The sequence below is a fragment of the Hipposideros armiger genome, unplaced genomic scaffold (genome assembly GCF_001890085.2).
Source record: "Hipposideros armiger isolate ML-2016 unplaced genomic scaffold, ASM189008v1 scaffold_72, whole genome shotgun sequence".
NCBI lineage: Eukaryota > Metazoa > Chordata > Mammalia > Chiroptera > Hipposideridae > Hipposideros > Hipposideros armiger.
In genome coordinates, this window is record NW_017731422.1 from 2068219 (window position 1) to 2096164 (window position 27946).

Consider the following 27946-nt stretch of genomic DNA (forward strand, 5'->3'; position numbering starts at 1 on the left):
TTGTTCAGCATCTTAGCTGTAGAGGGCAGTGTCACTGGCCCTCATATGTGGGATCCGAACCGGGGCCCTCTGGCGTCCCAAGCCAGCTCTTAACCAACTGAGCCACTCGGCCGGCCCAAGATGTTTGCCTTCTAATAGTCAAACTTTTAAACCTCTAATACAGGGGCTGGGAAACTTTTTTCAAAGGACCAGATAGTACAAATTTTGCAGGCCAGGAGGCAAAATCTAGGCTAGTGTGTAGGTCCCTATATAACCATTTAAAATGTAGCCATTTAATAATGCATAAAAACGAACCTGAGCATTGCGACCCCCAAGGGTCTGCTAGTCCTTTAATTTCTGATCCCAGGAGACTCCCACCCCTAGGCCTCGCCATCCATGCCCTCCCTAGATGCCCCCAGGGCGACACGACATTCCCCTGCTGCAAGTTCAAACTACCTCTCTGTCTCTTAGCAACAGGCGTGACCCTCAAGATCACCAAAGGTGGGGAGGATGGGAGGAGAGCGAGCACGCATGCGCAGGAGCTCTCGGCTCCACCCACCCTCTCTGGAAGAAAAGGGAGAATGGAGGGGCACCCAAACCCTAGGGCCTGGCCCCAGCAAAAGTCTGTGTTCCAACTCTTCCCACAAGTATTCTACCTTGTCACTCAAGGTATGGTCTAGTAGACTAGGGGCTGCAACAGAATCACCTAGGAGTCTGCTAGAAATACAGACTTTCCACCCCACCCCAGACCTACTGAATCAGTGTCTGCAGTTTTCAAGCTCTCAAGAGATCCCCATCCTTATTAACGTCTGACAAGCCTTGCTTTCACAATCCAGATAAGGCAAAAATACATCAAGCAAGGAACACCTCTTATAGGATAAACTTTTTAATTTAGACACTAAAGACAGCCTTTATGATGTATAAGAGGAAGTTCCCAAAGCTTAGTTCTCTATGTTCAGTAAGGGTGAGAATTGCTCGTGTCTCCTCTGACCATCAGTCCGGGACAGAATGCATCACTGACCTCAGGTTCCTGCTCTCAAAGTCAATGGGGAAATCAGGAAGGACAATCCCCATTCCCGGAATTAGGGTGTTGTTTCTTATGAATAATGTGGAAAGAGGGTTCAAAGAATGGGAACCTTGGACCTGCCAGAGTAAGTACATCAAATAGCAACATAAGGGCAATCCTAAGACCCAGGGAAAGCAGCACCCAGACCCAGCTGAACAGCTCCCAGGAAAGAGACCCCACTTGCATTTTAAACTCCAAAATGAAATTTCTATGAATACTAAGTCAGCAGATAAGTACTCTTGAGAGAAGTTCCCCGATGAGTAACTTCCCAGTCTGGTGAGTTCTCTTCACATCCATCTATTATCTTCGGAAACTGCAGACTGTAAGTTTAACTTCCTCATCAGATGACAGGGGCAAATCAGAATATAAGAACCACTTTGCTTCACTGGGAAATATTAAAAAGAAGAGAGTGAATTACCAGGGAACACCACATTTAAAGAAAAGGATCATTTTTTAATGGCAAAGACAAAATAGTAAGATGGGGGGAAACCCTTCTTCAAACAGAAAACAACTCAAAGAAACACATTTCTAAAAATCCATGATACATGCTACAACGGGAACGTTGAAAATATTATGCTACACGAAAGGAGCCAGTCACAAAGGACTATATATTGTATGGTTCCATTTATATGAAGTGTTCAGAATATGTAAATATATAGGGACAGAAAGTAGATTAGTGGTTGCCTAGGGCTGAGAGGAATTGGGTTAACAGCTAAAGGATATGAGTTTCTTTGGGGGAATAATGAAAATGTTCTAAAATTGATTGTAGTGATGGATGACAACTCTGTGAATGTACTAAAGCCACAGAATTGTATGCTTTAAATAGATGAATTGTATGGCATATGAATTATATTTCCATAAAGCTGTTTGAAAAAAAAAATTCATGGTTCTATACTAGATCCACATTAGTCTAAAAACATGAAGTTCCTACTATAATCCAAAACCTTTCTGAACAAAATCTTAAGGAAAAAAAAAAAAAGTTGACATCAATCAGTACTAGGTCAAGGCTCCAGCTAGATTGCTCTACCAAAACACTCCCCTCCCAGTTTGGGGAAGAATTTCACAGTCTTGTCTCAATATCATCAATGTCACACAATCTTCCCTCTGACTTTAGGTTCCTGTTCCAAACACACTTTCAAAACCACACCTTTAATCTACGTGAGCAAGAGAAAAAACACAGGATCATGGGATAGCTGCTACACATATGGTCTCTATTAGAATAAAAAGTTAAGAATTTACTAGCACTATGGAATCTACTAGTCCAAAAAAAAAAAAAAAGACTACACATTTCCCAAGGAAACCATGTTTCAAAAGTCCCTAAATAACATAAATCAGAAAGAACAGCAGCCAAAAGAACACACCTGGATGGCTGAGGCCTTGTAAGTGACAACATTGATCTCAGCTCTGCAGCCCCTGCTTGGGCTTTCATCTTGGCAAATTCTCTTCTCAATCTGTTTAATTTCCCAAACCAAGAGCAGAGCGCATCGTGAGAAGCCCCATGACGACCCTGGCTGCAACTGTAAGGGTGACACTCGGGAAATTAATGATTTAGTTAGACTTAGTTCGGTCACCTGCTACGAGTAGCTTGCTATTCAGCTGTTTTCTATTTGTTTTTCCCCTTCACTCCTTGATTTAATGACTCTCCTTGGGTCCCTTTCTTAAGACTATATATACCTTGCTGATTGAATTAATCAGCAGAGCACTAACCTGGAAAGAACCATTTCTCAATTCCAAGGCGCCTAGATATGAGGATCTATGGTTGCAACTCCCCTGCAGTTTTTGCTGATGACCCATGAAACACGCTAGCCACGGCTGCTGTGTTCGAGATAACATTGTGAAGCCGACCAGGCCATGCAAGGCGATTTCTCAGATCAGGCCCTGGGAGGTGTCTTGGTGTAGAATTAACCCCTGGTCATTCGCAGAATGTAAAAGAATTTACGAGCCTCTACAAGAGTATTCAGTGAAAAGAAGTATTGAAAGTCAAAAAGGGAAAGAGAGAGTTGTTTGGAACTGGCACAAGTTTTGCCAGGGCAGTTTGAGAGGGAGAGCTGTGGACACAGAGGAGTAAGAGAGATATTGGCAGGAGTTGTGCCAGGACAGAGTCTGATGGGGGACAGCTGCACTGAGAAGGAATGCTGGAGTTTTATATTTTTCTAAGCAGGATGTAGGGTGCCTGTCAGTTTGCAGGGGGGGTTGTCGTTACAGTTGTCTTCTGCGAACTGTTCTGTTCCCAACTATGATGTGTGTTTGTTAGTGTGCAGGGGGTTGCCGTTGCGATTGGGAACTGTTCTGTTCTCACCTATGATGGATATAAGGTACCTTGTCAGCTTGTAGGTGCAGTGCTGGCCAGGGGAGTCAGAGCCCAGCGGTTAATGTTTAAGCTCCTTCCTGTTAGCCCACAAGCTCGCTCCTGTTAACTCCTTGCCTATCACATCCCGCCAGCTCACAAGCCCGCTCCTGTTAACTCTTTACTTGCCTCATCAGGAGGCAATTTCTCAACTGTCAGCCCTGAAACTTATATGACCAACTCCCAACTTTCTTTGTTCTATCCCCCACCTGCCTGCCTGCCTATAAAACCTCCTTATTCTCAGTTCAGGGAAAATTGTTTTTTCTGGACATCAGTCTGCCATCTTCCCTAGCTGCCAGCATCTAGAATAAAGAATGCTTTTCTCTTCACCAACCCTTGTCACTCAAGTTCTTGGACCCCAGATGACAAGTAGCGCTGAACTTGAGCCTGGTAACACAACCACGAGGGCCTGTGTTGGCCTCACAGTCACAGCTGTCATCGTGGAGAGAAACGCAGAAGGGGGAGGTGGAACAGGTATCTCTCTCACCCTAAAGCAAAACACACAAAACCCTAGGGCATTGAGAGGCTGAGAGAGAAGAGAGGAGAGAGGACAGAGAGAGAGAGAAATCTCTGCAGCTACTGGCCAACAGCTTCATCCTGCCCTGACAACCTGGATTCTCTCTAATTCACAGGCAAATAAATTGAAAGACCAAATGTTATTAAGCAATTAATGGAGCAGATGCTATTTGGCTTCTGCATCTCTGCTAGACTCCTCCTCTAAAGGGTCTGCTTCAGTCCCTCAGAACAAAATGGCCATTTCCAATGCCAAGAGCACAGGGAACTGGTAAGTGCCTAGAGCAGTGTCTGGCACAAAGTAGGTAGTCAATAAATTTGTTGAATGCCTCTTGAATGAATAATGATAGTACCTTCCTTGCCACTGTCTTCATCGCTCAGTCTGCGCGCGCGCGCACACACACACACACACACACACACACACACACACACACACACGAAGGTGAATCCACGCCTGTTCACAAAACTCCATTTGTAACTTTGCAAAATAATAAACATAATTAATGCTACAATATAGATGTCTGGAAGGCAAGGATTTTTGTTAACTTTGTTACTAATATAAATTAAGCGCCCAAAACAATCCCTGGCACATAGTAGGCTCTCGATGAATACTTGCTTAATGCCGAATGCATTAAGGGCCTACAATGTGCCAGGCCGCCGTGCTAGGCCACTCCTGCTTCACAGTCATTTCCACCCGGGCGGTAGAGGCGGCTTTGAGTCGTCCCACTACTAGGAGGCGCTGTAGGAAAAGCCCGGCTTTCTTTCCCACGTCACCGTCTATCCCCGTGGTGCCCTTTGACCCCGTGAAGTCTCTGCCCCGAGTTAAGATGGCGGCGTCGGTGGCAGCCGCAGCCGCGCGACTGCGGCGGGCCGTTCGAAGGTCGTCCTCGTGGCGGGGCCCCAGCTGTCAGCCCCTCTCATCCGAGCCCCCTCCAGCCCAGGCGGCGGCCGTGCGAGACGCCTTCCTGAGCTTCTTTCGGGACCGCCATGGCCACCGACTGGTGCCGTCCGCTTCCGTGCGGCCCCGCGGCGACCCCAGTTTACTTTTCGTCAATGCAGGCATGAATCAGGTGGGGGCGGAGTGTGTGATTGTTCCAGAGAGAAAGGCGCTACGGATTGGGCAAAAGAAGCAAGGGGCGGAGCTCATAGCTTTGGTGGAAAGAGGGCCGTGCGTGGTTGGGTTAAGTGATTGGGGGCGCAAGTTAGGGTTCGGGGGAAGACTCGACCTAGAAGTTCCTGGGTTGGGATTGGGTTTTAGGCCCAGGAACGCCGCGGGTGTGGAGTTCCATGAGGGCAGACTGGTGGCGGACGTCGGGCTTCATTTATTCATTTTTTATAAAGATCATTCATTCATTACATAAATGTGTTGTTGAGCACATGCTACCCGCTAGGCTATGTTCTCTATGTTGACTTTGAGCACCGATTACCCTCCCTACACTTCATTGTCTGCATCTGTAAAAACGGACGGGGGGGGGGGGGGAATAGGTTTACCAGAGGCTATAAGATCCCTATTAAATGCTGACATTGTTAGGCGTGCCCAGTACCCTGTGGTCTCAGTTTTGTCCTCTGAAGTTATTGGGTGTGGCTGAAGAAGCTGAGATGGAGGATGTAGCCATTCAGGGCCCTTTTTCCAGCTACCAGCACATTCCTCCACTTACCGTGCCTATTTTACTAGCAGAGGGTCTCTGTTCACGATTTGTTTACCCTTTGCCTACCCCAGACACACCTGAGATGGGTGCCCCAAGGCTCCAAGGTGGGCCCCCTGGCCAAGACCACACTGCACTCTCAGGGGCACAGTCAGCCTTCGGTCAGAACAGCCATCTCTGTCCTCACTGCCCACCTTTCCCTTCTACTGAGGGACTGGGCTATCCCTCTCCCCCTTCTTCACGTCTTTCCAGTTCAAGCCAATCTTCTTGGGCACTGTGGATCCACGAAGTGAGATGGCAGGCTTCCGACGTGTAGCCAACAGCCAAAAATGTGTGAGGGCTGGAGGACGCCACAGCGACCTCGAGGATGTGGGCCGAGACCTTTCCCATCATACCTTCTTTGAGATGCTTGGCAATTGGGCCTTTGGGGGTGAATATTTTAAGGTGAGTCTCTCCAGGAAGCCCTGGAGTTAGGAGACGGTCAGCGGTCAGCCAAGAAGGGGGTTAAGGTTAGTCCTGTCTCCACTGCTGGAGTCTGCTTAGGCAGGGCCTCATACCAGATAGAGGCAGAGTGCAAGAGGAACATGTATAGTGGGAATGTGTCTCACTTCCCTAAGCTCCTTGAGGACCAGGACTGTGCCTCCTGCCTAATGGCTGGTCAATAATTGTATGAATAAATAGACAGTAATACTAAAACGCAGGAGTTGAAAATCATCCCAGGCTAGGATGGCTAGAAAATCTTATGGAGCAGGTGGGACTTGAAAGGCAGGAGGGTTTAGAAGAGGGAGGGAGCTTTCTGGGCAGGAAAAAACTCAGAACAGAAATGATCATGTCTTGTTCTAGAAACATGGTGGACAGTGGAAATGGTTTTGTCTTAAGCTGAGGGCTGAACTCATGTGGCCTGATTGATGCTTCAGGTGAGCTTTCTTCTCACCCATCTTCCTCTCCCCACCCCATGTGGGTTTCCACTGCAGGAGGAGGCTTGCAGCATGGCCTGGGAACTGCTGACTCAGGTCTATGGGATCCCTAAGGACAGGCTGTGGATCTCCTACTTTGGTGGTGACCCCAAGGCGGGGCTGGACGCAGACCTGGAGACCAGGGACATCTGGCTCAGCTTAGGGTAAGTCTGCCCTCCCTAATGCCCACTCCTGGAGGGCAGGTGGCCTGGAAAATAGAGACTATTAGCACCAGTCCTCAGAGCCTCAGCATATTCCAGGAGATTTTACTGAACTTGACCGAGGGGCTCTCCTGGCAGAGAGAGTCCCGGCTTCTGGATTTGCCTGTCTCCCCACCACTCGCCTGGCTTTCTCTCCAGGGTGCCCGCCAGCCGTGTGCTTTCCTTTGGACCACAAGAGAACTTCTGGGAGATGGGGGACACTGGCCCTTGTGGGCCCTGTACTGAGATCCACTATGACCTGGCTGGTGGGGTGGGAGCCCCCCAACTTGTGGAGCTTTGGAACCTGGTCTTCATGCAGCACAACAGGTAATGGGAGGCTGAAGCAGGAGGAAATTCTCTAGCTAGAAGTGAAAAAGGTGGCAGTCAGGAGACTTTGATCCATTTCTTCTAAAAACAGTTAAATGGCACTAACCATGTGTCAGGCACATTTCTAAACACTTTTCAGATAATAACTGATTTAATCCTACTCTTTGCCCGTGATAGTTTAAGCTAGTTACTGCTGCTCTCTGGTCTCTGCTCTCATATCCTATGATGGAGTTGAACTCTAAGATTTTCTTCCGGCCTTGACATGCCTCTTTTCTAAGGGCAAAGAATTCTGTCCTAGAAAGGGGATATCTGGGTCCAGGCAAGGGCCCAAGTGGGGGTGAGGATGGAGATCACCCTTTATGAGAAAGGACAGGACCCAAGGCCATCACCATCTGAGTTTGGGAGGATGTGGGAGAGCATACGGCCCTCAGATTCCTCCCACTGTCAGCCCCCTCGGGCCCCTCCTCATTCCTCTACTCCACGTGAGCATCTGCCTCACACCTGGAATCCTGTGCGGGGCCTCACCTTGCATACCTTCCCCGGCCAGAGAGGCAGATGGAAGCCTGCAGCCCCTGCCCCAGCAGCATGTGGACACGGGAATGGGCCTGGAGAGGCTGGTAGCTGTGCTACAAGGCAGACGCTCCACCTATGACACTGACCTCTTTTCCCCGCTGCTCAACGCCATACACCAGGTGAGCCTGCCTCTTCCCTTCCAGAAGCTTCTCTGGCCTGCTTGTCACCAGTGCTCACTGCTGTTGCTTTCCATCTTTGTTCAGAACTCAGGGCATTCCCGCATGTGGGGACAGTGACCAGCCAAAGATATCAGAGTGTCAAATATGAGACTAGGATTCATGTTTGTTACCCGATATCCTGATATTGCTCCTAACGCCTTCCTTCCCTCGTTTATTCAGGAAATATATGCTGAGTGCCTACTTTGTGTTGAGTTCTTTGTGCTTTATAGAGGAAATACAGCAGTAAACAGAAAAGAGATAATGAAGACTACATTCTAGCTTAAGAGATAATAAGTAAATGTATTAAAGAACAAGATAGCAGCTTACAGATTGAAAACAGGCAGTAAATATGGGTGATAATAACTAGGGCAGAGGGTGGTGGAGAGTACAGAGGAGAGGAATCTTAGACAAAGCATTTGGGGAAGGCTCACCTAGGCGATGATCTCTGAGCTGACACCTAAAGGAGGAGGAGTCAACCCCAGGAAGCTCAGTCCAGGCAGAGGGGACAGCAGGTACCAAGGCCCCAAAGCAGGAAAGGAACAAAAAACGGTGGCCAGCCAGCTAAAATCAAATCACATGGGATGTAGTTGGAGAGTGTCAGTTAGCTTTTGGTGTGTAAGAAGCCATCTAACATTTTGTAGCTTAAAACAACAGTCTTTTATTTAGCATATGAGTCTGTGGGCTAGCAATGTAGTCTGAGCTTAGCTGGGTCATTCTTTTGGTCTCGTGTGAGCTCACTTATATGTCTGTGGTCAGCTGCTTGGCAGCTGTACTTCTGGGAGTTGACTGACTGTCAGTTTGGGGCAATGGGAGTGACCAGTCTGTGTGTCTGTCATCACCCAGCAGGCTAGCTTGGGCTTTTCACATCACAGCTCAGCAAGTTTCCAAGAAGGAAATCAGAAACACACTAGGCCTCTTGAGGCCTAGGCTCAGAACAGTGTCGTTTCCACCACATTCTGTTGGCCAAAGCAAGTCATAGGCTAGCCCAGATACAGGGATGGAGAAATAGATTCTATCCCTTGATGGAAAGCCAGTGTAAAGTCACATTGCAAAGTGGCTTGCACAGAGAAAAGGAAAGGATTGTGGCTATTTTTACGAACAACCTACCACAGAAAGAAAGGCTGGAGTCCAACCTATTGGGACTTTGACTTCCCACGTGAGGCTTTTATTCTAAGTGTGGTGAGCAGGGCTCTAAGAGGGGAGGGGCATGATCTGATTGACACTTTTCAAAGGCACTCCTATTGCTCTGTGGCGTGGGCTGAAGGGAGACAAGAGTGGACGCTGAGAAACCAGTTAGGAAGCTGTTTCATAGCCAAGGGAAGAGACAGTAGGGCACGGCTGAGGCTGGTATAGTAGTAGTGGAAGTGGAGAAAAGTAGATTGCTTTGAGAGAGCTTGTGGGGGTAGAAGCAAAGGCCCTACTGATGGATTGGATGGGAAAGGGAAAGCAAGTCAAGGCTGGCTAAGTGTTTGGCTTGAGCAGTGCGGTGAATGGCAGGACTGTTTATTGAGGGGGGACGCTTGGGGAAAATACAGCTCTGGAGCTGCATGAACTATGCACTCTGCTGTGGAGCAGGTACATGTACACACAGCTTACACCCTCCCTCCCTGCCCCCCACAAAGCCTGTGGCGGTGGGTGTGGGTAATGGAGAGCACCTGGCCTCAGAGAGGCCTGGATCAAATCGCAGATCTGCTCCTTAGGAGTTGTGTGGCGCTGTGGCACTCGGCTCCTCTGAGCCTCGGGGTCCTCTTCATTTCCTTTTTTTCTTTACTTCGGTTTCCTCTTAAAGCCAGGATAGTAACCTCCCAGAAGAGGATGTTTTGGGGATTAGACATCACATCGTCCAAGCACCCACCCAGTTCTGATAGTAGAAAGTCAGTAAAGGATCCCAGCTGTGATCGTTGTTGGTGTGAATGTGGGCCCTGTGAGGGCAGGGACTGGCTCCTATTCACCTGGGAAGCCTCTCCAGCCAGGCCATTCCTGATGTGGTCGGCTTTAGGGGTGAGGGCAGATGCTCTAGGAGTGGTGAGGAACATTCCACCTGGGCAGGTCAGGCAGAACCAGCAGCCATGTCTCCCTCTCTCCTGCTTTCCAGGGATGCGGGGCACCCCCTTACTTGGGCCGGGTGGGGGCGGCAGACGAGGGCCGCACAGACATGGCATACCGCGTGGTGGCCGATCACATCCGCACGCTCAGTGTCTGCATCGCTGACGGCGTCTCCCTTGGCATGTCAGGCGCCCCGTGAGTCTGGAAGGACTGCAGAGGGGGCAGGGGCAGCTGGGGCTTGCAGGGGAGAGGAGGGGACAGACGGAGGGATGGATTGGGTTGAGATGGCAGGAGAAGCGGGGGAAGGGAGAGCGCTTTGGGATGGGAGCACACCCTCTGGACCCTCCCCATACTGCTGGCCAGGGGCTGCTGGGGGTTCATATCTGGGCTCTGAACCCCTCTAGGCTGGTTCTCCGTCGGATCCTCCGTCGAGCCTTACGGTTCTCTACAGAGGTGTTGCGGGCACCACCTGGCTTCCTAGGCAGCCTGGTACCCGTAGTGGTGGAGACGCTGGTAAGGCAGAGCCTCCTCACTCCTCTGGGCTTCCCTGGGCACTCAGGGAACCTGCCGCTGAGCCCAGGCAGTACCCCCAGCCTGGGCTCCCACCCTAAATGTCCAGCCTAGTGTCCTACCAGCAGGCTGAGAAAGCTGACATCGCTTACAAAAAGCAGGGAGCCTTCTTGTCCAGGCTGCTGAGCCTTTGACCTTGGAACCTCGTTCAGCTTATGTCCCCCACACACAGGGAAACTGATTCCCCATTTGGGTCCCCCACAACCCCGTCCATCAGCCTGTCTGAGTCTCCTGGGCAGGTGTCCTCAGGGAAGCCCAGGATGGGGAGGTGGAGAGTGGGCTGGTTGCCTTTCACACCTCCTCAGCCCTGTCCACCTCCTCCAGGGAGACGCTTATCCTGAACTGCAGAAGAACTCATCCCAGGTACTGGGTTTGGATGGGCGAGGGAGGAGCTGGCGAGAGAGTGGTGTGGAGAGGCTCTCCCGTCAGGCCTGTCCCACCCCTGGCTCAGATAACTAACCTGGTGTCAGAGGACGAGGTCGCCTTCCTGGCCTCCCTGCAGCGAGGTCGGCGCATCATCGATCGGACCCTCAGGCACCTGGGACCTTCGGATGTGTTCCCTGGTGAGTGGGGTGGGGTGCCTTGCCAAGGCCTGAGGGCCCCTCTTAGGCAAGCCAGGGCGGGCCAAGGAGGGAGCCCTGGGCCCGGCCTGTGCCTCACATCCGCCCCCTCCTCCCATGTCCCTCTCCCTGTACTTTTTCCAACACCCAGACCTCTCTGTGGTCAGAACACCACGCCGCATCTCCCCATTCCCCCACGTCCCCACTGCCCAGCTGGGCCTGCCTCGGTCTCTGCTTTCCAAGGCTGGCTTCATGCCCAGAATGAGCTTCCCTCCTCCTCTGAAACGACGGTTTCCAAGGGAGCATCCTGAGCTACTCCCAGTTCTGGCCTTGGAGCACAAAGCCTGAAGGTGACCCCTATCCTGAGCCTACACAGTGGTGAGGAGGCACTGTGCATGGCACCTGCTGGCTTCTGTGTGGTTAGAAAAGCCGGGGCCCTTACTTCTCCCTCACTTCTCCTCCTCCCTCTATCCTCCCCTTCCCCACTCAGCACCCCTTATCTCCCTTCCCCAAAGCCGAAGTAGCCTGGTCCTTGTCAATGTCTGGAGACCTGGGACTCCCCCTGGACCTGGTAGAGCTGATGCTGGAAGAGAAAGGGGTGCAGCTGGACTCTGCTGGGCTGGCGCGGCTGGCCCAGGAGGAAGCCCAGGTACAGGCTGGAGCACCCCCACCAGAGTTCTGTTGGGACAGTCAGCCCCTTCCCCAGCCCTGACTTCCTAGGGGAGGAGCTGCAGCTATTGAGGGAAACAGGAGGCTGAGGTAGGGTCTGTCCCTTCACTTCAGGTCCCACCCACAGCCCATATTGAGGAACAGTGGTGCAGTAGCGGAGCAGAGGCCAGCACAGCGTTCTGGGAGGGGCCTCCAGGGGCAGAAGGGGGTCAGGGAGGTCTGATCCTGAGACCCTGCACAATGGCCAGCCCAAGGTCTCTAGCAGCCAAGCAAGCCCTGAGGGCTTATTTCAGAGGGTTCTGCAGGGTCCACAGAGCTGTGTGGCAGGGACAGGGCTGTGTGGAGGCTCCAGTCCCATTACACCCTCTGTGCAGCCCTTTATAAACATACGCCCATCCTGTAGCACCGGGCCCGGCAGGCTGAGCCAGCTCAGGAGCAGGGACTGCAGCTCGACATCCATGCACTGGCGGAGCTACAGCGCCGAGGGGTGCCTACAACCGACGACAGCCCCAAGTACAACTACTGCCTGCGACCGAGCGGGAGTTATGGTGAGAGCCTGGACTGAGGTGGGTGGCCACAGACTTGCCTGACCATAATGGGGAGGAATGGAGGAGATGGTCGCTACCAGCCCCATGCACTCCCAGGGGTAGCCACCAGGGGTCACTGCGGCCCTCAGCTGAACTTGGTTGGGGGGTCACCCCCACCAGCGAGGTGCCTCTCGGCTTTAAGACACATCTACATGCATATCCCAGACCCCGGCCTAGCCCTAATAACCATCTTTGCCCTGGCAGAGTTCAGCGCCTGTGAGGCCCAGGTGCTCCAGCTGTATACAGAGGACGGAACAGCGGTGGCCTCTGTGGGGGAAGGTCAGCGCTGTGTACTCATCTTAGACAAAACCAACTTCTACGCTGAACAGGGGGGTCAAGCTTCAGACCGAGGCTACCTGGTGCGGGTGGGGCAGCAGGTGAGCTCTCCCTCTCCCGCCCCCCACAGTGAGCTCTCCCCTCTCCCCCCCCCCCAACACACACAGAGGCTAACTTCTGCAGGAGGCAAACCTGAGCCAGGAAGGGAGCCAAAGGGACGGAAAGGCTACAGGCAGTCACCCCAACACCTTGTCCCTTACCCACCCCCAGGATGTGCTGTTCCCAGTGACGCGGGCCCAGGTCTGTGGAGGCTTCATCCTCCATGAGGTGGTAGCCCCTGAGTGCCTAAAAGTGGGGGACCAGGTGCAACTGCACGTGGATAAGGTAAGGACCCCACCCACCCCTGCTGTTCTTCGTATCCTGCAGCCCCTTTCCTCACCCCGGCCCTCACCCTCACCCAGGACCCTGGGTGACACAAGTGTTTCAGGCCTGGCGTCTAGGCTGCATGGAGAAGCACACCGCCACTCACCTGCTGAACTGGGCCCTGCGGCAGGCCCTGGGCCCCAGCACAGAGCAGCGAGGCTCCCATCTCAGTCCCGAGCAGCTGCGCTTTGACGTGGCCACCCAGGTGAGCAGGGCACAGAGAGACAGGCTTCCAGTGAGAGAGTCGGGCCAATCCAAGGGCTTGGGCTCCTCGTCACTGTGGGAACTTGGGTGGGTGTCTTCCCATCAGGCTCCTCCTGCACCAGCAAGGGGTCGGCTACACAGTGTCTGGAGCCCTCCCTTCACCTCCAGTCACGCAGCTCTCATGTTCCCGCTGTCCCCCAAGCCATCCTTGCTCAAACTGAGCTGCCCTCTCCCTCCTCTGCCACCGTTTCCCTCCTCTCCTTGCATGTCTGGCTCAGATGCTTCCTCCAGGAAGTGCTCACTGACTAAATCGCATTCCACCTGAGCACTCCTTGCTCCTGCATCTCCCCCACCCTGTCTTCTCTTCCACTGGGCTGCTCCTTGTTGTAAGCTCCCTAAGTCCAGAGCCCCCATTTTCTGTTTCTCCATCAACTTTTAGTGCCCAATAGAAGGCCTGCAGCTTCCAGTCGGCCCAACTCCAAAGTAGCTTTCTAAGGAAAAGAATTGTCTGCCCCACAAGTGTTTACTGAACAGCAGCTCTGTGCTAGCCACTGTTCTGTGAATAGAATCGTGGGTAGCTCAGGAACAGTGTTCGCTTCTTAATACATCAGCTGCAGGAATGGGGCAGACTGCCTGTGGATCAGTCCGTTTCCTCCCCGGCCCCACTAGGCACCATTGACCCCAGAGCAGCTCCGGGCAGTGGAGAGCATTGTGCAGGAGGCCGTGGGGCAGGATAAGGCTGTGTACATGGAGGAAGTGGCCCTGGCACACACTGCCCATGTCCCTGGCCTGCGCTCTCTGGATGAGGTGAGTTGGGTGAGCCCCCTTAGGTGAGCCCCCCTAAGATTGGCCTCCCCCTCACACACAGGCCAATTTAAAGACCTGTCTCTTCTCACCCACAGGTATACCCAGACCCAGTACGGGTGGTGTCAGTGGGGGTGCCTGTGGCCCATGCACTGGACCCGGCCTCCCAAGCTGCACTGCACACTTCTGTGGAGTTGTGCTGTGGGACGTGAGTCACCGCTTCTGACTGCCCTGGGGTTGGATCCTCACCTTTCTTTGGTCATTGAAGCCACCAGCCCCTGGTTTGGAGCTCAGGCTGCTCTTTTCTCTCCCATCACCCCCCCTGACTTCTTCCTCCTTCCTTCTGCCCATAGGCACCTGCTACGCACGGGGGCTGTAGGGGACCTGGTTATCATCGGGGAGCGCCAGCTCGCCAAGGGCATCACCCGCCTGCTGGCTGTCACTGGAGAGCAGGCCCAGCAGGTCGGCACACCAGCAGGGCCCAGGAGGCTGCTGAGTGTGGATGGGGGCGGGGGGCACACACAGCTGACGGTCTCAGGCTAGGGGAAGCCCAGCAGCAGAACCAGTGTTCGTGCATGTGCACGGATATGGCCATACCAGCTGCTGGCATCTATTGTGATTATTTGGTACCTTGATTGGTCCTGATTTTTAAAAACTTCTAACTTGGCCCCAAGCAGCAATGGGTTGAGAGTCCCCAAAGTAAGCTGAGCAGCCCTGACCATCCTGTTCCCCTGCTGCAGGCCCGAGAGGTGGGCCAGAGCCTGGCCCAGGAGGTGGAGGCAGCTGCAGAGCGGCTGAGTCGGGGCAGCCGGGACGTGGTGGAGGCTCAGCGGCTGTCCAAGGACATGGGACGGCTCACTGATGTGAGGGCCACCCCAAAATGGAGCTGCGCCCCCATCCTGCCCCCGTGTCCTGGCCCCGTGCCCTTCCCCATGCCTCCCCGGACCCTTCAAGTCCCTCCCTGGCATTCCTATTGGACCCCAGCTGGCCCACATGTTTGTCATTTGTCAGCAGGGTGGGATGTCGTGGGTGTAGTCTCTTCCCTGGCCCTGTTGGTCCCTGCCTCAGAGGGGAGGGGGGAGGGCAAGGATGATGGACTGCTTGTGGCCACAGGCTGTGGACACCTCTGTGATGCCCCAGTGGCAGCGGCGGGAGCTGCAGGCCACACTAAAGGTGCTGCAGCGGCGTGCCAACACTGCTGTCCGGAAGCTGGAAATGGGTCAGGTAGGAGGGGGCCGATACCAGGCACACCCAACAAGGGTCAGAGACACTCTGGTGCGCACACCGAGAAGCCGCCAGGCCTGGCAACACCTCCCTCTCCTGCCAGCTGGATGCCATCACCTGGCATCCCTACTTCTCTCTGCCAAACTATGTCTCCCCAGCTCCCAAATATGCCTCAGGCTTTTCCTCCAGGAAGCTGACTGACTTGATTACTCCATTCAGCCCTAATTACTCCTTGTCTGTGCATCCTCCTTCCTCCTGCCCCCTCTCATCCATCAGCGCTCCAGCCTTCGCCCTTTCACCTTCAGCAACCTATTTGTAGGGTCCTGGAGCTAAGATGACAGGTAATAGGTGAAGGAGAGGAAGGACACAAGTGGGACCCAAAAGAAGGAGGCCATTCTAGGCAGAACTCCCGGCCCCTCTGCTCAAAGCTGAAGACCTTTGCTGGGGGGTGGGGGTGATTTCTGAACTGGGCCTGAGTTCAGAAGCGGGGGCCAGTTGCCCTCCAGCCTGACCCTGTGCTGCCCTTCCTTCTCCACAGGCTGCACAGAAAACCCAGGAGCTGCTGCAGCGGCACTCACAAGAGCCCCTGATTGTGGACACAGTTTCCACTGAGTCCCTCTCAGTGAGTTATTGGGGTTGGTGGAGTGGCCCCAGGGTCTGGGAGGGGAGAGTCCTGACAGGGAGGTAGCTGGGAGTCTGGGGCTATGGGGTCACGACCCGCCCTCCCTTGCTCAGGTGCTGGTGAAGGTGGTCCGGCAGCTGTGTGAGCAGGCGCCCAGCACGTCCGTGCTACTACTCAGCCCCCAGCCCACGGGGCATGTGCTATGTGCCTGTCAGGTGGCCCAGGTGAGGGAAGGGGGAGAGCAGCCCCCCACACCACCCATCTCCTGATCCAGCCCCCTAATTCCACGCCTTTTATTCCTCCCAGACAAGGGAGGCAAGGCTGGGTAGAGGTGATCTATGAGGACACCCCAGGATGGGGATAAGGCCACCTTCTTGTCCTTAACCACCCGAGAGGGTACCATGAGATTCCCTATTTACCAGCACCCCCCTCCAGAATGCACATCCTTGCAAACAAGTAGCAGATATCCATCAGCCTCCACACACATCCCCAACCCAACCCTCGCCTGTCTCCACCCGATTGCCCCCACCGTGTGCCCGGCTGGGGAGGGGTTGCTAATCCCAGTGACACCACTCTCGGGTACACTGAGAAGATGGTGGCAGAGAGGGCTGCTCTGCATTGCTGCCCCTTCTGTTTCTGTCCAGAGTGCCACGCCGGCCTTCACAGCAGAGGCCTGGGCACTGGCCGTGTGCAGCCACATGGGGGGCAAAGCCTGGGGCTCTCGAGTGGTAGCCCAGGGCACCGGAAGCACTGCTGACCTGGAAGCTGCCCTCCGTACAGCCCGAGCCTATGCCCTCAACCAGCTCTGACCCAGGGACTCATACAGACTAAAGAGACAGCAGACGGGCCAGTGCCCGGAGCCCTGGAGGAGTCAGCAGCAGCTCCCCGAAGCTGAAGCAGAGGACTGGAGGCTGCAGGCCAAGCAGCTGGTGAAGAGGCCACCCCGGGCTGCTTGGACACAGGCGTGGACACAGAGATGTGGGCTGGCAAAGGCAGAAGTCAGCCCAGAGACACACCTGTACTAGGTGAATGTGAAAATGTGGGCTTGATTGCTCATTAAAAGTATTTCACAGAGGCAAGGAAGTTCCAGAAGCTTCTTTTTGCTTAAAAAGCAGACTTTCCCCTCCCAGCAACCTGGTATGGGTGCCCCCTCACCAGTCTGATTCCCCCCTCACACTGGGCTGAAAGACCAGCCAGCATCCACATCAGGACCATTCTCATCACGAGTTCTCGGTCAGGCTCTCTATGCCAGCCAGTTCTGGGCACCCACAGAGGCCTCCCTGGCTGCCAAGATCCAGAACTGCCTTGTGCAAGTCAGTACAGCAGGGCAGATCCTCTTTGGTGTCACTTATTTCTTTAACGATGACTTGTCTTACCGAAGGCCCTGGTGATTTGTTGATAAAATGAGTAACAGATACGGTCAGTTGCTGAGAATGTGGCAAGAGCCAAACAGACACAACTTCCTGCCCTTGTGGAGCTTACATCTGGTGGGGAAACAGGCAATAAAGAGGAGAGGGTGTCAGAGGTGATGAGCTCTATGGAGAAAGAGCAGCCTGGGGATCAGGTGGGTGGGGTGGTGGTATTGCCTCACTGAGGTGGCATCTAAGGGGAGGGTGTGAGCCACATGGCTATCTGAGGGAAGAGCTGTCCAGACTGAGGGAACAGCCAGTGCAGAGGCCCTGAGGGGGAGGAAAGCAGGCACAGCATGCTGGGAGAGTGGCAGGTGATGGGGTCAAAGAGCAGGAACCAGAGTGACTCGACTCTGCACAGCACGTACCCCACGCCTGAGCTGAAGCTGAAAATTGGCAGCTCAGAGCAGGAGGAAGCCCAAGGATAGAGGGCAGCCCTCCGTCCCTACCAGGACCTATCCAGACCAAGTTAGACGCCGGAGCTCCACCTCTGTTCCCAAATCCCTGTTGCTAGATGCAGGAAAGGACCTCAGGGGACTCATCTTCAAGTCAAAGGCTCCCTGTCTACTAAGTTCTGGGGCTGTTTCATTGAAATTATTAGAGCAGAGCAGGTCCTCCTGGCATCGTTTCCTGCACAATTTCTCATTCTAATGGAGGCACCTGTGATTTGTTGGTAAATCACATGAGGGCTTAAGAAGGACCTGAATCCCCGGTGCCTGGCCCTGACTGCTTGCTCAGCTCTGTGAAGTTTGCAAAGCTTTACCTCAAGATCTTGGTAACTGCAGCTCACCAAGGGCCTGGCTCTTTGAACACATGGACGCTATGGTGAGAAGTTGTACTCCCATTTACTGATGAGTTAACCAAGCTTCTGAGACGTTAACTTACCCAGGGTAACCAACTAGTAGAGTTGACCCTGAGCAGTGCAGGGAGCAGGGGTAGAGGCACCAACCATCCTTGCAGTTGAAATCCATGAATAACTTAAATCAGCCTCCTGCATATGCAGATTCCCAGCCACAGGTCAAAAATACATAATCATCATTGGCAGAGCTGAAATTAAAGCTAAGCTCTGCCTCCCTGGGAAACTTTCCACCACCCTGGTTGCCTCTCCCCTCCTGAAGGACAATTTCTGTTTCTTCCTAGCCAACCCCTTGAAGTTGGTCGTCCATGCCCCTCAGGGACACCAACCACATCCTGTCACTCAAAGCTAGGGGGGTGGGGGCACCACATCCTGTCACCCAGGGCTGGGTTGGGGGCCACCAGGCTTGGGACTGTGTGAAGGAATGCTGTGGATGCTGGAACCTTCCTACCTAGTGCCAGACATCAAATCAGCCTTGTTTACATCTTAGAGAAAGGTGGAAGGTGCCACTCTGCAGGGATGCCGCAGCCCACAGCTCTCCTGCAGGGCCTGGTGTCAACAGGAGGCCTCGGGAGTTCCAGCAACTCCCGCAGGTGCCCTTCCACCCCAATCATCTTCCAGAAGAGACTGATTGCTCATGCTTCTCCCGGATCTTCCTAACACTCGCCACCCCCACTCGCATTTCCACACAAAACGTACCAAGAAGGAACAGCACTCCAGGAGTCCTACCCGGGTCTCCCATTTCTCACCTTCCCCCCCCAAAAGCCCGTTCATAAGCATGTCCTCCAGAAGCACAAAGCACGCCTCATGGCTAGAGAGTTCCCACTGCCCGCACAGCAGCCCTGCACAGAGACCCTACACAGCGCAGGACAAATGTCCTTGCATCAACCCCTTGCCAAAGCTTGTAATGACAACCGCCCAAGGACAGCCCTGCAAGCCTGCACCGCACCCGTCGGACACCTGGTGCGCACACGAGGGGACACGCGCATGTGCAAGCCGGCCTTCGGACCCGCCCCCTGGAGACGCCGTGCTTCCATAACGACCGGTGGGGGCTGCGCGGAGGCCCTTCAAGAAGGCGAGCGCCTGGGTACCAGGAGCGGGTGAGGTGACCTCCGGGAGAAAGAACACTCAACCCTGGTTCTCCCCTGTCGGGCTGAACTCTGCCTGCCCCCACTCTCGCCCGCGGGACGCCCTCTGCTCACCCGCAGAAGGCCACAGTCTTGGCTCCCACATTTCGCATGGCGGGGTAGGGCCGGTCGGTACCTGCAGAAAGCCCTCCACCCCCATCCATTTGAGCCAGACCCCTGCCTCCTCCCCAGCCACAGTCCCTGTCTGCAAACCGGCCCAGAGGATTGGGTTTGCGAGTAAGGGGAGGCGGAAGGGGTGGGGAGGGAGCCTTAAGAAGGAGGAAGGGAAACGTGGGGTGTCAGGTAGAGCAGGTCATGGAGAGCAGCCCTAAGCCCTGGGCCCCAGTCTTCTCAGGAAGGCTGACCACACACACACACACACACACACACACACACACACACACACACACACACACTTATCTATGTCAACAGCACAGTGCTGTTAGGGGCAGAGGTGGTGTCTACATGAAATCGGTGTCCCAATAAAAGCATTAGACTCTCCTATAGAAAGTAACCATGCTATTTTCCTCTGTATTTACCTGACACAATAGAATATTGCATCCTATTGTGGTCCATGATGTTTTGGGTTTGATTTTTGGTCTTTGGTTTTCTTAATGCAATTGTGACTGTGTTAGGGAGGTTGCTAAAAAGTGTACCATAAATTATTAAGAGCATGAAAAATAAGTCTTGTGAAGAAAAGTTGTAATGATTGGAAGAAAGACAAGACTAACAGATGACTGAGTNCTAGTCAGTTCCTGGTCTGGTCCTCAGTTTCTTCACCCATAGAGTAGGGCTAAGAGGCCTGCCCTGCCTCCATTGTAGAGTGCTTGTAAGACTCAGGTCATGGAGAGCAGCCCTAAGCCCTGGGCCCCAGTCTTCTCAGGAAGGACACACACACACACACACACACACACACACACACACACACACACACACACACACACACACAGCTCCTGCGGGCTGCAATCCCTCCTGCAGGTCCAGAAGCTTCCGCACCTCCCACAGCACAGCGGGGCTGGTGTGCCTTGGTTACCAAGGAGAAGCACGGGCCTCATCACCCTAGGTGGGTCGGGGGAGGGACTCGCTGGCCTTTGGAGCTGAGCTTCCCCGCTGGGGTGTCTAAGCCGAAGGTAGGCATGAGGAGTGGAGAGACAATCCGCTGGAGTACTTCTTAAGACAACAGACTTAAGTGGACAGGAGTGGGAGGCGGGCCAGGCCCAGGGCTCTGAGAAGTGTGCTTGTTTCACTCACCAGAGACCATGCAAGCTGAGCCTGGACTCAGACAGAGAAACTTTTTTGCCCTTCATTTGTGATTCCACAAATTGGGAACTCCCAAATGGGAATTTGGTAGTAACCTGGCCTGAGGTAGGATCTGGCATGATGGGCATTGAAAGAGACCAGGGAAATGCAGACAAAAGCCCAAGGCCTTGAGGACAGATGCCTGAGGTGAAGGCGAGTCTGGGCAAGAAGGCATGGGGAGAACCAGAGAAGTGGATGGGGAGGGCAGGAGCTCTGTGGGAGACTCTGGCAGGCAAGCCCATCAGAGTGGCCAGGGGCACAGAGGTGCTCATGGGCCTAAAGAGGGCCAGAGACTTCAGCTTCTTGGTTCAAAAGAGGGAAGTGAGGACAACTGAGGACCAGGGGTGTGATGAGCAAAAAAAAGGCGAGGGCTTCCTCCAGCATCTTCTTCTTTCCTATTTGTGTAGATGGCAGGAGCCTGTGCCCAACATGGTTAACTGGGAACTTGAGAAGGATGCAGAAGGTCTGAGACCTTCTCTGAGAGGAGGGAATGTGCTAGAGATTCAAGCATTGAATCCTAGGTCTGTGAGGAACACGGAGGGTGGTGTGAGCTGTGGGGCAGGGGAGCACAGCTCTGCAGGATTCTTGTGGGTCCCCATGGGGCCTCAAGCAGAAGGATACAGGCCACAATCCAGTTCTGTGGAAGGACCTTGTACCTGGCAGTGATTTAGGGGGTGAGGGAAGCCTGGGTGGTTCAGGTCAGCACCAAAAGGGGACCCCCCCAGGCTCCACGCTGGTGACAAGAGGAGAGAGCTCATGAGCTAGAGAAAGTGAGCGGTTTACTGGAAAAGTGCTGTGAACAACCAGTCTGGGGCATTTAGGAAGCAGCCCCAACACCTCATTAGTTCTTATGCTTTTGCACACGGAAGTAAGAGAGGACTTCAGACAGACATCAGCTGAAATCTCAGCTTATCCACTTACTAGCTGTGTGACACTTAGCAAGTTACTTAAGCTTTCCTTATTTGTGAGATGAGGATAATACTGTTATAACAACAATAATAATCCTCAACAATAAATGTGAAGATTTAATCAACTTAGCAAGGTAAAGCATCTATAATAATAACATATTCATATAATAGCTAACACATATCTTGAGTGCTGGCCCTGGACCCAGCACGATATGAAATGTCTCACACACGTTAGCTCCTTAATCCTCTAGATAATCCTGCGAAGTAGGTACCATTAATTACCATCTCCATTTATAGATAAAGAAATGGAGGCTTAATGAGGTTAAATGACTTGCCCAAGGTCTCTCAGATGCTAGGGTGCAGAGGGGAGACTTGACCTTAGGCAGCATAACTCCGGGGTCCTTAGCCAGCTGCTACACTGCCTCTTGCTGTGCACATGCTATTGAGGGCCTAGAAGTCAATAAACTGTTGCTCTATATAGGCAAGAATATGGTTCCCAGAATACTTGTCCAGCAGACAGAAGTCATCAAAACTAAGGACAACCCTGGTCAAACTGGGAGCATCTTATCACTTTATATTACCCATGCTTGGGCATGTAGAGAGCAGACCGTAACACCTAACCCTTTGAGTTATGGCCTGAATCTGATTTCAGGACCCTGGACCCTGGTCCTGAGGACACAGAGTGGGGACCTGGGGGGAGGAGGATTGGCCTTTCCCCAAGAATTGTGGTCCTGGGTTGGGTTGGGTTGATGCTGGAGACGTAGCATATGAAGTCCAACAGGCCCATGAGGCAGATGCCAGGAGATGAAAGGCCACTGAGCGTGTCCCCTCTCTCCTCTAAGAGCATGGTGTGCCCTTAGATGAGGACACCAGGTAGTGGCTCAAGAGGCACTCACTGCTGTGGCCCCAACCTTCTCTCTCGAATGTCAGGGAGAATTCCTGCCCCAGAGAAGGACTAGAGTCTTGAACACCCTTCCAGTCTTCAAACTCTGGGGTTCTCTGACTGCCTGGTATGTTCACTAGGGAGAGAAGGCTCCAGAGAGGAAGGTGACCACTCTCCCACTTCTGGGGCTGCCCTCTATGGCCCTTGGGGGCTGTATGGGGACCCCAAGCTCCTGTTTAATGTATATCTACCCATCCCTGCAGGCTTTCAGGAAGGAGAGTGCCACTTACTACCACTCTCAGTTGAAGACTGTTGATGCCCAGACCGGACTAAGGTCACCCTGTGAGGTAGGTCTTCTGCCTTCTTGTTCCTCTGTGGGCCCTCCCCACCTTCTCCCCACTCAGTGTGGTACATTCTCCTTCCCCCTGCCTAACTTTGTTTTTGGATCTGAAACTCATTCACACTGAGGTGTGAATGACTGATAAAAGGAGATATACATATATATATATATATATATATATATATATATGTGTGTATATATATATATTTCATTTCTGTACACTTATACTGTCAGGATAATTTATCAAATGATGTCCACTTTTTTAAAGTTTGCTACATTAGCATCAGTATATATTTCATAATTTACTATGTTTCACCTAAAATGAGATGCATTTTTAAAAAGCAGTTCAAGGTCAACATATGAATATATACACACATATGTAATATTAAGAGTTCATTTCATCAAGAGGGAGAGTGGATTTTAATGTAACCGGGATGCAAGCCCTTCTGTTAGGAGCCTGCAATCCCCACAGTGGGGTGCCAAGGCCCAGTTGCTCTCCCAGCCTGGGAGGCCCTCCCTGACAGGTCCTCTCTGCATGAAAATAGAACCCCTACTTCCCAGAGAACATGCTTTCTTCTTTCCAAGTAGAGAGTAGGAAAGTGTGAGGAGGGGGCACACCAGTTGACTATGAAGAGCACTACACTGTGCTTCGAGGCAGGAGCCTGCCCTCAGGCTCTGGCCCCAGCCCTCCTAGGTGTCTGGCCCCAGTCCTCCTAGGACTAGTCAGTTCCTGGTCTGGTCCTCAGTTTCTTCACCCATAGAGTAGGGCTAAGAGGCCTGCCCTGCCTCCATTGTAGAGTGCTTGTAAGACTCAAATGAGAGAAGCGTTAGTTTTTTAAGGAAGCTTGTAAGTGTTAAGTGCTAAGCCGCTGTAAGCTGCTGATACTGACCTGTTGTGGCTGGAGAGATGGGAGTTGAGACTGGAGGCTCAGGATGGTGAAGACAGGAAGAGGCCACAGGAGTCGGATGTCAGGCCCTGTGTATAATAATCTAGGGGCCTTTGGCCCTTCTCGACTATCCCATTGCACTATTTCATCTACTGATTGAATATCTTCCCCATAATTTCATTCACCAAACAGTGAGCCTATCAAAAGAGTCAGGACCCTTTGGTCAGAAAGGGGCAGAAATCCAGCTCAGCTTCGGCAAAAGGGACTCATTAGAAGACGCCCAGTTAGGTCTCAGAACTGAAGGAACCGCTGAGGAACCGGGCAGTTCTGGGACCTCAGGGGCTGGGAGTGGGGACTGAAGGTAGCCCAGTGCTCTCTGTGCACCTCTCATTCCTGCTGGTCTCCATCAGGCTTCGTTCCTCCTGCTGCAGACAGGTCTTTTCCACGGAAGGGAAACTGCTGTCAGCAGCAGGGATCCGAATCCTTCAAGGACAGATGTCCTCTGTCTACCTCCAAGGACTCTGATTGGCTTGCATCAGGTGGCGTCCTAAACCAATCACTCTGACTGACACAGGACACTTCTATTGGCCAGAATCTATTATCACAAGGGGGTGGGGCAGCCCCAAAACACCAGCTACCTCGCCTAAAGCAGACCTGACGTTGGCTAGGAAGTAGAAACCAAAATGAGTAGGAAACAGTCCCCACACCCCAAGGAGCTCATGGTCCAGTGTGGGTGTAAGGAGAGAGTAGTCAATCAGATCATTGATGTGACACAGGTTCTGGGGCTCTGATAAAGGGAGGAGTTGTTTGGGGGTGGGAGTGGGGGACAAGAAAGGCTGAAAGGCTTCAGAGAGGAAGTGGTGCTTGATCTCAAACTCAAAAAGACCCCTGCTCCCCTAGCTGAGAAAGTGGAAAAGGCATTCCAAGCAGAGGGAACAGCATGAGCAAAGGCTGGGCAGCATGAACTCACCTGAAGTATTCCAGATGCAAAGGGGAGTTTATTTCAAACAGAGCATCCAGCCACGGAGTACCTTCTGTATTGAGTTGAGAAAGCTGGACTGTACCCAGTGAGCCACCCAAGGGCTCGCACAGAGGCCTGCCATGGCAGTTGTGGGAAGTCTAGATGTGAGAGGACCGACTACCCTGGATGACACCCCAGGAGCTGGACAGTTGAAGCTGTGATCCAGGCAGACAATGAAGCCTCTACAGCTAAGATGCTGAACAACAGCTCAACCTGGAGCTGGGCTGCTGTGTGTAGCCAGCAGCCAGCGTGAGTGGCCAGCAGCCGCAGTGAGCGGCCGTCCAGAAGCCGGCGACTGATCTGCCTCGCCCGGGAAGAGCGCAATGATGGTGCCAACTTGGGCCAGTGAAGCAACGTCCTCCACAACTAGACTGAAGAACAAAAAGACAGCAACTTGTCTGTTCCCCTTCCCCCATTTCCTCAATAAAAATCTTTAAAAAAAAAAAAAAACCACTACGGTGTGTCCTCATCCACCTTATTCACTGGATCTGGCACCATAAGACTTCTGGCTCTTCCCGAAAGTCAAAATGATTCAGGACATCAAGGCAGCCACGACAGCGCAACTAAAGACACTCGAGGACTTCCAGAACTGCTTCAGAAAGTGGCAAGAACGATGAGATAAGTGTGTTCGAAGCAAGGGGGAGTATTTTGAGGGGGCTAATGGTAATGTGTCTTTTACTGTAATAAATTTTTTTTAAAGATTTTATTGGGGAATTGGGGGAGTGGAACAGCGTTGAGGGATCGGGGAAAGGGAACAGACAAGTTGCTGTCCTTTTGTTCTTCAGTCTAGTTGGGGAGGACATCGCTTCACTGGCCCATGTTGGTATCATCATTGCGCTCTTCCTGGGTGACGCAGTCGCTTGCCAGCCATTGGATGGCCTCTCACGACAGCTCACGGCAGCTCACGAAAGCTCATACCCACTGCCGCTCAGCCCCACTGCAGCCTACCCTGTTGCTGGAGACTCACAGCAGCCCAGCTCCAGGTCGAGCTGTTGTTCACCATCTTAGCTGTAAAGGTTGCAACGTCACTGGCCCTCATGTGGGACCCGAACCGGGGCCCTGCAGCTCAGAGCTGGCGTCCCAAGCCAACTCTTAACCAACATGCCACTCGGCCGGCCCAGTTTTTTTTTTAATTTAAACATTCACCGTATTTTTTATCACACCTCATCATATCCTTTTATGTGTATTTTGTTTTATATTTTATTAGTTTTTAATAATAGATCTTAAAAAAAAACATTTGGAGCTAAAATCTTCCTTAGAAGAATCCTCTGTGTCGGATAATAATTTGTTTACCAAAAATATTTCTGTAATATCTCTTTTTGAAAAATCAAGAAGTTAAGTGGGGAGTGGCTCAGTTGGTTAAGAGTGCGAGCTCTAAGCAACAGGGTCACCAGTTCAATTCCCATATGGGCCAGTGAGCTGTGCCCGAGCTGAGCTGCCACTGAGCTGCCTACAGGCTGCAGGATTGCTCAGTGGTTAGAGCGTGTGCTCTTAGCAACAAGGTTTCCGGTTAGACTCCCACATGGGATGGTGGGCTATGCCCACCTGCAACTAAAATTGAACACGGCACCTTAAGCTGAGCGGCTGAGAGCTGCTGCCAGGTGGCCGGATGGCGACTGAGCTTGGAGCTGAGCTAGCTGAACCCTCCACAACCAAGATTGAAGGACAACAACTTGGCTGTTCCTCTTCCCCAACTCCCCAACACTGTTCCCCTTTCCCAATTCCCCCCCCCTCAAAAAAAGAAGTTATTAAGTGAAAACAATCAACTCTGAGCTTATTATGAGATTAATGGTTTCAACATTTGCCTTTCAAATGACATCAGATTTGGTGCTATGGAGGTTTCTGTAAACATCACAAGATGATAGCGGGTTTTTTTTATAGTAGCCATGCATGTGGAGTCCATGGAGGGATGCTTTGCCCCTTCCTTTCAAAGAAGTGGCTCTGGGCTCCGGGACCCACCCCATTTTATGTCCTGCAGTGTCCTGCTCAGAGGCGGACTGCAGGCTCCAAACAGCAGCAAGAGCAATAAGGACCAGACCTTGGGCAGAAATGCCAGGTCCTGAGACAGTGAGGCATTAGGCAGTGCAGCTGGGGCCACCCCACTTCAGTGAATGCCCACCTGGCCCCAGCCGAGGTTACCCAACATATGGCCTCGCAGGAGGAAGGAAAGGCATCACCTACCAGGATAGTGAGGGCTGACGGTGCTGTGAGTAATGCCTGGAGAGCCGGCTCCAGGGTAACACCTGCCAGTCGCCTGGGGCTTTCCTGCCGAGCTGTGTCCTGCTCTCTTGGGTATGGCCCTCATGTTGTCTTGAGATACATCTGAGACTGAGGAGAACACAGAAATGCTTCAGGCCAGGACTTTGGAGGGAGCCCAGGTGTGGAGCTAGCAGGAACAGGGCTGGTCTGCTGTCTCTGTCCTCTTCTCTTGCCCAGAAGGCCAGACCCCACCTGTCCTTCCATCCAGCTCCAAACACCACCACTGCCACCTTGCCCTTCACATGTCCCATGGAGATAGGGAAGGGTCTCACTCGAAGATATCATCTCAGGGCCAGCTTAGTGGCGTGTTGGTTAAGAGTTGGCTTGGGACGCCAGAAGGCCCCGGTTCGGATCCCAGATGAGGGCCAGTGACACTGTGTTCTCTACAGCTAAGATGGTGAACAACAGCTCAACCTGGAGCTGGGCTACCCTGAGTCACCAGCAACGGCGTAGGCTGCAGTGGGGCTGGCCTGCAGCTAGCGAGCGCTTTCGAGAGCTGCCGTGAGCCACTGTGAGTGGCCGTCCAATGGCCGGTGAGCGACTGCCTCACCCGGGAAGAGCACAATGATAATACCAACATGGGCCAGTGAAGCGATGTCCTCCACAACCACAACTAGACTGAAGAACAAAAGGACAGCAACTTGTCTGTTCCCATTCCCCAATTCCCCAATAAAATCTTTAAAAAAAAAGATATCATCTCAGGTTAGCACTCAAGAAGCAGGTGTTCAGATATCCTCTCCCCAGCCTAGGACCCCTGTCCTTAATGCTTTCATTCTTCACATTACCCCCTCCAGTACTCTTCAAATATTATCAATATTATTCAAATATTATTTCAGAGAAAGCCCCCCAACAACCTGAATAGGAAGATGATAGTATCCCATTTTACAGATAAGGAAACTGAAGCTCAGACAGGTTAAGTAACTTGGCCAAAAGTCACACAGCAAGTCACTAACAAAGCCAGAAATGCGAAGTCATCTGACACCATAAGAGCACCCCCTCCACACACACAGCCACACCCTCCTAGGGGCCATTAGTCAGAAAGCACCAGTTGGTTATTCCTCAATTCTAAACACAGTCTGTGAATTTGCATTTGATTTGCATAAGGGTGTCACAAACACATAGATATCTTCCCTACACTGCCTTCTTTCTCTCTCCCTGTCTTTCACACACACACACACACACACACACACACACACACACACACACA

At 52.6% G+C, this 27946-nt stretch overlaps 2 protein-coding genes across 4 annotated transcripts in view; both read left to right on the forward strand.

The window, feature by feature from the left end:
- The first annotated feature begins 4608 nt into the window (after window positions 1–4608).
- On the forward strand, window positions 4609–16829 carry AARS2 (alanyl-tRNA synthetase 2, mitochondrial). Its single transcript, XM_019642769.1, has 22 exons — window positions 4609–4975; window positions 5804–5995; window positions 6526–6671; window positions 6867–7034; window positions 7582–7726; window positions 9861–10006; window positions 10216–10324; window positions 10706–10744; window positions 10833–10944; window positions 11457–11590; window positions 12014–12158; window positions 12402–12574; window positions 12744–12857; window positions 12961–13101; window positions 13770–13907; window positions 14003–14112; window positions 14258–14366; window positions 14645–14767; window positions 15018–15128; window positions 15667–15750; window positions 15864–15974; window positions 16395–16829. The coding sequence occupies exons 1-22, from the start codon at window positions 4733–4735 to the stop codon at window positions 16557–16559; spliced, it is 2958 nt and encodes a 985-aa protein (XP_019498314.1). The 5' UTR covers window positions 4609–4732; the 3' UTR covers window positions 16560–16829.
- A 1801-nt stretch (window positions 16830–18630) lies between these two features.
- Window positions 18631–27946, forward strand: part of DRC5 (dynein regulatory complex subunit 5) — a 17181-nt gene continuing 7865 nt past the window's right edge. Inside the window, exons 1-2 of one of the 3 annotated variants that reach the window (XM_019642771.1) lie at window positions 18631–19115; window positions 22496–22579. The gene's annotated coding sequence lies outside the window, so the exon portion shown is untranslated. Of the gene's footprint in view, window positions 19116–20115; window positions 20273–22495; window positions 22580–27946 lie in introns of those variants that run through there. The other 2 variants (XM_019642773.1, XM_019642772.1) reach the window with 2 other exon arrangements.